Raw genomic sequence first — 12,191 nt, forward strand, 5'->3', positions numbered from 1 at the left:
AATTTGAGGTGGGTATTTCACTGTGTTGCTTAAGGTGGTCTCGAATTCCTGGGCACAAGTGAGCCTCCTGCCTCAGCCTCTTAAGTGGCTGGGATTACAGATGTGAGCCAATCTGCCTAGGTTTTAGCATTTAAAAAATTATATATGTAAATATAAATATTATATATATGTATACACACACACACATATATACTTAATTTGTTTATTTATTTGTTTGGTACTATTTGGGAGTAATTTATTTAGATCTATCTGCCAGTTCACACATTAGTTCTTTAGCTACTGATTAGCCTGTCCATTAAGGATTTTCATTTTAATAAGCATGCTTCTCACTTTTGCAAGTTTTATTTGGCTATTTTTCAAAATTATCTTTCCTTTTTTCATTATGTTCTGTTCTTTTATTTTTATGGTGATTCTTTTATCTATTTTATCATTCTAAGCATACTTATTTAATGGTGTCTCCCAGACTGTTTTATGACATTAATTAGGGTTCTAGTTCTGTTGTTTCTTGAATCTTCTGAGTCTCCCCTACGAAAACTTGCTTGTGTGGCTTGTCATTTTTGTCTTTTAAACTTTTCTTCATCTGCAGGATTCTTGAGCATGCCAGGTTGTGTCAGTGACCCTAAACATAGGTTTTGGAGTTTGGTTTTGTCAAGTCTATTTCCTTTATTTGTATATTAGATTCTTTATTTGAGATTGTAAACTCAGGAGTATGAATGGATACTCTATATGTACATGAGGCACACCTGTGAGAGTTTTAATATTGGCTGATTTTTTTTTCTTCTTTCGTAGCAAGCCGAAACAAATTTCCTTGTTGCTCACTAGAACTACTATTTTCACATTTACTGTGTCAGTTCATGTGCTCACTACTCTAACCATGCTTTCTCTTTATTTTTGATGCAGGGAACTTTGTTCTGTCTTCCAGACTCAACTATGTATTCCATTTTTTGTTATATTTCATCCAGCATTTCCATGAGTTAGAGGAGAAAGTTGTTTGTGTTATTATGATTGTTCTGTATTAATTTGACCAAAGCACTATTTATCAAAAGACTGCTGCCATTTTTACTGTTCTTGCCATTTTTAGGTGATTTTAAGAACAGAATCATATGGTTGCTAGGATGAAATCCATAGCTAACCCAAGTTGCAACATTTCCATTTTGTTTTTGATGACTGGGTTTCATACTTAGATTACACTCATGGCATACAAATAGAAAGAAATCACTTTTATAAATTGATATCCATCACATATATTTTGAATTCCTTTGAATAAAACTCTGCCAGAATTTTAGCTATGGAGTTTTTGAATATTTTTTGTCTTCATTCCTTTATGATTCCTATTTTAATTTTATCTACTTCCACCCTTTTCTTCTCCTGTTCTAACCCTAAAAGCGGAAAGAGGTGAAAGGAGGATAGTGAAAGAATCTGTGAGAAACAACAGGAAAAAGTGTTATAAATTGGCAGAAGGAAAGAAATTTTAAAAGATTAAAGACAAGAGAAAATACAATAATGGTATCCCAAAGGAGCATGAATAAAGAAGCTATAGATCAATGCAAAGAGAAAGGGGTGGGAGATGTGCATTGTGGGTGATGAAGAAATAGCAGAACAGCATCCTTGGTACCTACTGGGTGCTGGATGTACGTAGTTCTAGGTACTTTTCAGCCTTACTTACTTACTTACTATGTAGCCTCAACGAATGCACAGACTGTGAATGAGTATTCCATTTGGCTAATCAATTAAGTCAGATAAGTTAAATAACTCATCCAAGATCTGAGGAGTCAGTAAAAACCAGAGCCAAAATTCACCCCAAATCTGTGTGCTTTCACCAAAAACTGGGGTGGAATTGGAAAGGTCACTCTGCACCCTCGCTAGAGCGGAGGCCAGATGCCCTACTTCTTTTTTCTTTTCTTTGCCAGCTAATTACCTCTCTGATTAGTATAGGACAAAGGAAAATGCACAGAAGAGAAGCCTGACAGGGATGAGAAGGGAATGGCTGGGAGAAAGGAAGATGATTCATTTATAAGCTCTTTGTCCTCTAGAAACGCAATAGGCCTCCTAGGAGGAAAATCTGTGTCTATGGAGACAAGTTGGGCCTTGAAGAAAGCGTCACCCAGAGGTGAAAGGGAACAGAAGCTCTGCAGCCTTTTCAGACCTCCCTACCTTAGCAAGCCACAAAGTAAGCCATAAAAACCCTTCAGATTTCTTCCTCTTCATTCACACCATTGCATACTGGCCTGTCCAGTATTGCCCTGTGAGACCCCACCTCTTTTGAGAGCAGCATATTAACCAGTCAGGGTTTCTTGAGCCTCTGAGAGGTGCATAGGACTCTGTGTCAAATCTTGTTTAAAACCCAAACAACTGAAGTAGATAAAATAGGAATCATAAAGGAATGAAGAAAAATAAATATTCAAAAACTCTATAGCTAAAATTCCGACACTGTTTTGTTCAAAGGAATTCAAAATAGTGTGTGATGGATATCAATTTATAAAAGCGATTTCTTTCCATCTGCATGCCCTGAGTGTGATCTAAGTATAAGGCCCAGACATCAGAAACAATATGGAAATGTTGCAACTTGGGTTAGCTGTTTGTTGTTCTGGTCTTAACAGGGTGTGGGCAGTACTCACCCAAAAACTGGTGTTAGGCAGCATTTTAAAAAATGAAACAAATACTCTATTCTTATTGATGACACTGAGTGTCATGTCTCCATGTGCAAGGAGCAGGATGAAAGTCATGTCCTGTACATGGTGAGGGAAACTCACCCTGTTGTTAAAGTTCAAAATTCAAAATCCCCTTCCTTTTTAAGAAAACATTTTAAAACATTCTTACTACTTTTTTTAAAAAAAAATCACCGTTTCCATTGTGTGATTTTTTTTTTTTTTTTTTTTTTTAGAGATGGAAGTAAAGGTCATTTTTAATTCCAAAATTCTAGTTTAGTGTTATCTCTAATCAACTCTTGATAAACCCACCGTTTAAAATGGTCTATTCTAATTAGAGACCAGTTTGAAGATTTTAACCAGCTCTGTCTTAGGTGCATGTAAAGCCTGCTAAATATTTCGGAGGGCCCGTGAACCTTCCTTTACAAATCTTAACTTGTCTATACTTTTGAATGCTCTTTCCCTTTTAAAGCTACCTAGGTTAAAAATTAAACCCCTATGGAGAAGGGCACCTGTATTTGCTCACCCTATTATGCAGCTATACTGAAATGCATTGCAGCTGTCTAAATTAGCATAATTAAATCCACATCAGTTAAAAACCTCAATCACCTCTCTCCCCTTCACATGTAGATGATGACATTTGTCTAAGGTGGGAAGTAACAAAGGAACTTTTTACCCATTGAAGACCTGGCTGAAAAGAAGGGTAATCGGATGGATCTATTGTCCCAGGTTTACCTTAACACTAGGAAAAGTGGGCAATGAATGCTGCCTGGCCAAAGTAGGATGTAGTTTGCATTTCAATGCCACTGGCACGACGAGCTATTGGAGATGTGCATTTTACAACAGCCTCTCCTCTAGTGCTCTTTAGCCTCCAGTAATGAGGGTAAACAAAGCACCATTATGACTTTGGTGGCGCTAGTTGTTATTTTTAAACTGGGAAAACCTAGTGACCTCAGGATAGTGACAAGACTACACCGTGTGGTGCTGGCAAAGAAAATTCCTAGAGATGAAAACTGACATGGGGTCCAGGGGTTAATTTCTGGAACAGACAAATTTGCATACAAATGAAAAATGATGGGATTTCTGTTCTCCAAAATTTTCAATGTCATCAGCATCAAACAGCAGCCTGTGCTCCCTTGCCATTTGAGGAATACTCATTACTTTAGAAGAAGGGGCACCTTGTTTGGTGTTCAACTCAGTGCGGGTCAATGACTTAATTTGTGCAACTTCATGGAGACTGTGAATTTTCTGTGCATCTTTGTAATTCTTCTAAATATGACTTGAATAGTATTTATTTTTATAGTTATAAACTTTTCTGAATAAACACTAACGCGTGGTTGACTTCCTTTGGCATGCACCTTTTTCATCCTCAGGAGATGTTTAACTACACGTAGCTGACTTTTTCTTTGTACAAGATTGCAGAGGAGGACAAGGTGGTCTATGTCCAAAGTTCCTAGATATAAGAGATAAAGGACACAACAGTGCTTATGATTTTCGCCAAAGCATGTGACATTTCTTCATCCTGACTTTTAGTTATTTGTGCTTTTTTGATGACACAATTCATACTTGCTTGTTTTTATAATTTTAGTGTCAAAAGACAAAATTACAACAAACTTAGAGATCAAATTGGCTTTTATTAGTCAATCATGAATCCAGCCACCTTCCATCTAAAGATTTAGAAAAGGCGCTCCAAGCAGAGGAAGTTGGCTTTATACACAGAAAAGAGCTGAAGAAGGCAGACACAGAACCGGAAATGGGTTGGTCATTTCAAAGTTACTTTCCTTAGAGCTGCAACAGGGGGGATGTTCAGGTCAATTAGGTTCATTCTGACTGGTGGCTATGTTTTTAATTTGTGTGGGTGTTTTTTTTAACTGGCCCCCTTAAAGTTTAAGTTTGATTGTGTGGCACCTGGCATGGGTGGCTCTATTCTAGTTTGGTCAGGTCTGCTGGGGCCTCGTGCAGGAGATCCATTCAAAACAATGGTCTCTCCTATATGTCATTTAACATTAGAAAAATATAAATATACAGAAAGAAGAGAATAAAAATCCTTGAGGCCCAGTTCCCTGAGATGACTGCCAGGTAATATTAGTGTGTATTCTTTTAATGAGTCAGGCCCTCTCTTCCGCTTCTCGGCAGTAGTGCCAGTGATCTATGAGACCCTAGATAACTTTCTGAAACCCCTCAATTTTCTTTCCTGATACATAGATCACTCTAGATGCTGCTATAAATTAATGATTGCATCGTGCATGAACTTTAGAAAACTTACAAAAAGAGAAAGTCCCACTTTCAGTTATGAAATGTCTAAAAAATCCCTTAAAAAATAGCATTGAGACAGCTAAATTGCTATGATGTATAAACCATAAAGGCAATATAATAATATGTAGAACAGTAAAATGTATTTGCTTTAACCTAGAACTTCACATGCATATATAGTGGGTCATATATATCTCTGGCACAATAAATACCTTTAACATACATATGAAGAATTTTTCAGAAATATCTTAAAGTTTTTCATTAATTATGTTTATTTTGATTATGACTTGCCAAAGGGGGATTTGAAGCCAACAAGCAAAATATTTCAAAGTCCAGATGTCCTGCTTAGACAAGGCATTTTATAGTGATTCCAGTCTGTTTTCACCTAACCTCATGTAGTCAATATCATAAAGATGTAATTAGAAAATTGGGTATAATATGTAGCCCTGGTCGCTGTGTGATGGAATTGTTTGACTGCTGAGTAACTGAAGCTTGTTTGCATCCCAGTGCGTTGTGAAGGCAAACTTCAAAGAAAATATTATATCTCCCAACTCCAGCTCCTGAGTGTCTTGGAAGTATAATACAGCAAGGCTTAAACCTCCCTGCTGAGGAAAGGGCAATTTGACACTGAAACTACTGTTAAATCGCTATTGAAACACTGGTTTGCAAAAGAGTTCTTATTAGATAAGTATAGTTAAAGCCTTAAAAAGCAGGGGAAAATACACCCAAGTCATAGGAAAAAAATGGGGGAGAAAAGTCTTTAAAGTTGGACAGTATGTGTTGACAAAATTTGGAGATTTTAAAACATGTATCTACACATTTATTTTATAAATTGTACATAAGACTGGCTCCTTTTCCAGTGCAAAATCAAATATTTAGATTTGCACAAACCTATGGAAGCCAGATTTTAGACAAAAAGGGATTTTTTTGTCAGACTGTCAGTCTCTGAATTTCATCACAATCTGTTCAGCTGTTTTTGTTGCAGGCAGGCGTAAAACGTACTGGGTAAGTGTGTGTTTGTATTTATTATTAAAATGGGGACGCTAAATCCTGCTTTCGAACGGTCTTTACATTCTTTAAGTCTGCACTGGTCATAGAGAAGCAGAATCATAGTGTGTGTGTGTGTGTGTGTGTGTGTGTGTGTGTGTGTGTGTGTGTGAAAATCATACATGGTGGTGAGGGAGCGGGTACAATGTCAAGCGCCCATGAGCAGTGACTTTCTGCAAAATAAGTTTTTGAGCATTTTAAAAATGACCCTGGCATTTTGCCTCAATAACTTTTCCTGCACCTACAAGTACTGATTCTTGCCTTGAAGAGGGATGGGGAAATGATGTGTTGGTGGCGGATCTGAATATGTTTTATTTAATGTCATGATTTCTTTATCCCATCCTCTGCACTAATCTAAAAATAATAACGGGTTGACAGTTTCAACAGCAATTACTGTATATGTATGATCGTATGCCAAGATTGCCTAAAAGAATATTGACAATAGAACTTGAACCTCCAGTAGGTGAGACATTATAGTAAAAAACAAATATATCAAATCATACAGAATTTTGTTTATGAAGCAAATTCTTCCATCAGTCAGGGCTTTTTGATACATAGCACTTGCTGTACAGAACCTCACCTATTGGAAATGAGATGAAGCTGATATTTCCCATGGTGGCTCACACCTGAAATCCCAGCGCTTTGGGAGGCAGGTAGATTGCTTGACCCCAGGAATTCGAAACCAGCCTGGGCCATGTGGTGAGACCCCATCTCCAGAAAAAATACAAAAATTAGCTGGATGTGGTGGTGCATGCCTGTAGTCCCAGCTACTTGGGAAGCTAAGATGGGAGGATCACCTGAGCCCAGGTAGTTGAGGCTGCAGTGAGCTGCGATTGACTCACCGCACTCCAGCCAGACAGAGTGGGACCTGTCTCAAAAAAAACAAAAAAAAAAAAAAACCAAATGATATTACCCACCATAAATGAAGCTCTTTTGCAAAAAGATGATAACATAGTTGTTCCTAATCAGGATTTACTATGACAATGTAAACATTTATCTATTTTCACGTTTTAAAGATCTACAATAGAAATTTTACCTCTAACTGAGGATATTAGTCATCTATGGCTGCCATAATAAAATATCACGGACTGGCTGACTTAATCAGCAGAAATTTATTTCCTCACAGTCTGGAGGCTTGAGGTCTAAGCACTCCTTCTAGTTTGAAGATAGCACATTCTTGCTGAGTTGTCACATGACCTCCCTTCATGTGAGCGGAGGAAATATCTCTGGTGTCTCTCTTCCTCTTCTTATAAGGACAGTGGTCCCATTGGATTAGGGCCCCACCCAAATTACCTCACTTAACCTTAAATACCCCCATACAGAGTCTATCTCCAAATACAGAAACAGTGGGGGTTAGAGCTTCAATACGTGCATTTTGCAGGGTACAACCCAGTTTATAACACTGGCATAAACGCACAGGCTCACTGGAGCTCTGGGTCTCCTGCTTCTGGCTAGCTTTAGATCAACTCAGTGTAAGAGTCATCTCTATGTTCTGATCAGAAGTTCTAATTTGGAATTTTTTATATTGATATTTAAACATATATGAGAAAAATGAATGCTTGTTGCTCTATAAATGTGGTTTGGCGGACAAATTATTTCTAAACATAAGGTCTTTGAAGAAAAAATAATTAAAGGAATTCTTGGTGGTTAAAAGGGGTTGAGAGTCACTGGAGAGTCTACTACCTGCCTGCAGAGGTAAATTCAACCAGGGAGTCCCTTGAGATGGCATTCAGCGTTCAGATCTGAGAGTCTGTGTCTGAGTGGGAAAAAACAGACTGTTTCTTCTCTGCTGTCATACCACAACAATCAACACAGATGACTTCTGTGGCCAAATGTGTGTGGGGTTCCTCTCACCCCTCTACACCAAGCAAGCCATCAATTCTGCAGGGGACATCAGCTAGGTGTCCTCTGATTCAATTCAATCTCAGCACGGTTGGTCTGGAGATAGCGACAGACCCCATAGGGTGAGGGCACTGCTGCAAGACTGCTCCCACTTCCAATGCCAACTGCAAGCCCCAGGTTATTTTGCATGTGCTTTAGATGCACTGGCTATAAATTGGGGTTCCTATGACCCCCTTCTTGGATTCAATTAATTTGCTAGAGTAGCTCACAGGACTCAGGAACACTTTACTTTGACTTACTGCTTTATTAGAAAGGATATTACAAAGAACACAGATGAAGACAGGCATAAGGTGAGGTACGGGGTTAGAGGTATGCGAGCTTCCATGCCCTGTCCAAGGACATCAGCCTCCAGGAAACTCCATGTGTTCAGCTATTTGGACGCTTTCCAAACTCTTTAGTTTTTTGAGTTTTATGGTGGCTTCATTACCTAGGCATGATTGATTAAACAAATGCCCATTGCCCATTGGGGATCAGTTTAACCTTCAGCCCTCTTCTATCCCCAAAGTTTTGGGGGGAGTGGGGCAGAAAGCTCCAATCCTCTAATCTTGCCTTGGTCTTTTCTGTGACCAGCCCTATCCTGAAGCTACCTAGAGGCAGCCAGTCAGTGAATTCAATAACATGCTTTGGAGATTCTAAGGATTTTAGGAGTTTTATGTCAGAAAATGAGGTCGAAGAAAATATATGTTTTGCAATAACAACCTATGAATCGAGTTGTTCTTATGATACAATTATATGTGAAGAATTATATGGAATAGAGAACCCATTGAAATATAACAAAGTAGTTCTCCATCCACATTTTTATTGCTACCAGATTTACAGAGAATAATACAAGTCCCAAGCCTGGCTGTATATTTGAAGAAGAGTGGATGTCTGGATGCTCACCCATCCCATTTCCTCTTCTGGGGGCAGCCAGGGAGACTCCATTTCCCAGGCTTCTTCAGGCAGGGCTATGTGACTAAGTCCTAGCCAATTGGAAGTGGATGGAAATGATGTACAGCAGTTCTAGGACTGGCTATAAAAAAACTGTGATTTTTTTTTTTTTTTCATAATCTTTCTTCTCCTTCAGTAGCAACAATGGAGGCCATGTATTGAAATCATTCTACATGAATAACCTGAGTTTCATAGTTATCACTTGAAAGAAGCATTCGGAAAAACTCTTTGATTTTGGGGGGAGCAAGAAATAAACTTTATTGTGAATCCACTGAAATTTTGGGGTTGTTTGATGCAATAGATAACATTAATTGTCTTTATTAAAATAATACTAAGAAAAAAATTTTAAGAATTTTTGACAGCAACCTGTTTTATCTATTGAAAGATACATACTGTTTAAGAAATACTGTTCAAAAATACAGAATTTCCTTTTGCCTAATCATCTGAAGAAGTCAAATGAATGTTGTTGTTATCATGGGATCACTTTTATCTCCCTCAGAAAGATTCTGGTCAGAATCTTTCTAAATTGACTATTGGTTATTATTTTCCTCTAGGCACACCCACAAATCACAACAGGGCTTCAGGCTTCAACCTATTCCATCTTTGATACTATCAAATGCTGGGAAAATTGATTTAAAGGCCCTGATTAGATGTCACCTATATTTTCCCCTTTCCCCTAAAATACAGCCTGCTGAAAACTCTATATCTTCTGAATTCCATTTGTCTGTGAAAAACATCGTGTAGCTCAGGTTGTGCCTGATGTACCTATCCTATGAATTTGCAGTGGCTGCTGAGAGCACTGTGTTGTGAAGGATTCAGAGGTGGTGACTGAGTTTATTAGAATTCTCTTTGTCTGTCAAAGGCCAGAGAGTGGGGACAGGCTCTTGTATCACATCATTGCCATTGCTGGCTAACCCTGCGTTTCAGAATATTAAATGCAGTGTCTACCTTGGTTAGCGTCCAGTCCTGTTAAAAATGGTGAAACCCATCTAAGGCCATAGCCTTGATCCAATAACTGCTGTTCTATTGTGCAGCAGTTTGTTGCTATTTTTGGAGCTGTGTTAATTTAGGTGAGACTTACATTAATTATTGGACTCATCTCCAATCATCATTGAAGATGACATTGTGTAGTATCTGCTGTATAGGGTTTAGAGATCATGAACATGCTAACAGATTCTGTGCCTTCTATTAGAATGCCAAAGGTGATGGTAGGTTTTAGTAAGTGAGCATTATCATAGACTATTGATGGGGGTGTACATTGCCATACATTTTCTGTAGTACGATCTAGTTATATGTACCAAAATGTAAAATATATCTACATTTTGACTTAGTAACGCTGCTTTTCGGACTTTATCCTAAAAATAGAAGTAAACTTTTACATATAAGGATATCAATTACAGCCTTGTTTTTAGTATCAATATTCATCATTAAAGGACTGGTAGAATAAATTATAATATATTCATGTGATGGAACCGTATGGAGCCGTTTAATTCGATAAGGCCAACCAATAAGGCATGAAAAGCTATTCTTGATACAATGTAAAATAAAGAATTCAGGTTGTAGAACAGCTTGCACAGTATTAGTTTGTCTAACGTGCAGCTCATAGAGAAGTGCATATTATTCTATCTAGTGTATTTATAAAAGACTTTTATGATAAAATATCATAGACAGCAAATGCTGGAAGTACATATTCCACATGTTAAAAAGAGACTCCATCTGGATACAAGCTGTACACGACCGAAGGCAGAGGACCCGTGGCCCATGGAGCAAATCTTCGAACTGTCTCCGTCCACCTCCCGCCTTGATTTGTGACCCTAGACCCTTTGGGACTCATCTGACCCAGCTAGCCAGATCCCGGACCCAAACCACGTTCCCCGTGAAGGTGGAGAAGCCAGAGCTGGAGATGGCCAAAGCCCAGAACCAACTGGACGCCGTCCTGCAGTGTCTGCTGGAGAAGAGTCACATGGACAGGGAGCGTCTGGATGAGGAAGCTGGGAAAACCCCCTCAGGCACCCACAATAAGGACCGCTCCATCGCAGCCACTGGCAAAAGGCCTTCTGCCCGCTTCCCCCATTGGCGGAGGAAGAAGAGGGGAATGGATGACGGGCAGGCTGGGGGAGGGCCACAGCGATCCAGCACCTATGTGATTAAGCTGTCGGACCGGAGCGTGGACTTGGCCCACTTCATTGAGAACACGCCGCTCTACCCGGTCTGCAGTGTCTGGATGTGAAACAGCGAGCGTGAATGCTCTCCCAGCTCACCCCTGCCCTCACTCCCTGAGGATGAGGAGGGTTCAGAGGTCACCAACAGCAAGAATCGGGATGTGTACAAGCTGCCGCCACCCACAGCGCCCGGGTCACCCAGAGATGCCTGCAGATCCCGCATCCCATCTCCGCTGCAGCCTGAGATGCGGGGCACCCCGGATGACGAGGCAGAGCCTGAGCCCTCCACACTGATCTATCGCAACAAGCAGCGCTGGAAACGCATCAGCCACAGGTGGAAGGAGGCCTCTCATTGGAGCCAGCTTCGTTATTCAGAAAGCCTGAAGATCCTACGGGAGATGTATGAGCGACAGTAATGTTCCCAGCTCCTGCCCTCCCACCCCAGTAAACGTCTCCCAACTCCACAAGAAAAATAAATAAATAAAAAAGAGACTGCATCTGTAGGGTAGGATGGAAGCAAGGAAAGCGGCATGGTTGAGGCAGCTGTACATTGTATACTGCATTGTTCAATTCTTTTCAATTACCTTTTTATCAGCAAAAGCAGTATAATTATTTTGAGAAGAATAAAAGAAACATTAGAAGCTAACAATTCCTTTATTTTCTCTAAGATAAAATCCTAATGCAAGAATTCAAAACCGTGTAGAAGATGCATAGATTCTCCTAACATATATATATATATATATATATGTGTGTGTATATACATATGCATGTATGTATGTATATATATATGTATGTGTCTGTGTGTGTGTGTGTATATATATATATATATATATATATATGTTAGGAGAAGGAGGTGTAGGAGTGGGCCACATGGAGAGCTGGGGAAAGCTCTGGAGGTGCAAAGATCTGAGGTGCTCCAGGCATGTGTGAGTAGAGCAGAGCGAAGGATGAAGGGTAGCAGGCAGCGCGATCAGAGAGGTGTAGGGCTGGGGGCAGATCACACAGGGCCACATAGGACAGAGTAGAGATATGAGCTTTACCTCTGCAAGAGATGGGGGTCGCTGATAGGTTTAAGTGGAAACATGACATTACTTGACCAACATTTAAACATGATCTATCTCCATTAGGTTGAAAATAGCCCGAAGAAGGGTGGGGGCAGAAGTGGAAGGACCAGTTAGGAGGCTCTCACATTCATCCAGGTGAGGGATAACGGTGACTTGGAACAGAGTGGCAGATATGGGAAAAACAA

The 12,191-nt window shown here is 39.6% G+C and overlaps 1 protein-coding gene across 1 annotated transcript; it reads left to right on the top strand.

Moving 5' to 3' along the window:
* Nucleotides 1-10,461: 10,461 nt before the first annotated feature.
* On the top strand, nt 10,462-11,406 carry LOC119470306 (protein lin-37 homolog). Its single transcript, XM_037736630.1, has one exon. The coding sequence runs from the start codon at nt 10,477-10,479 to the stop codon at nt 11,008-11,010; it is 534 nt and encodes a 177-aa protein (XP_037592558.1). The 5' UTR covers nt 10,462-10,476; the 3' UTR covers nt 11,011-11,406.
* Nucleotides 11,407-12,191: the final 785 nt, after the last annotated feature.

Source organism: Cebus imitator, unplaced genomic scaffold (assembly GCF_001604975.1).
Source record: "Cebus imitator isolate Cc_AM_T3 unplaced genomic scaffold, Cebus_imitator-1.0 Scaffold27, whole genome shotgun sequence".
In the NCBI taxonomy this organism is placed as follows: domain Eukaryota; kingdom Metazoa; phylum Chordata; class Mammalia; order Primates; family Cebidae; genus Cebus; species Cebus imitator.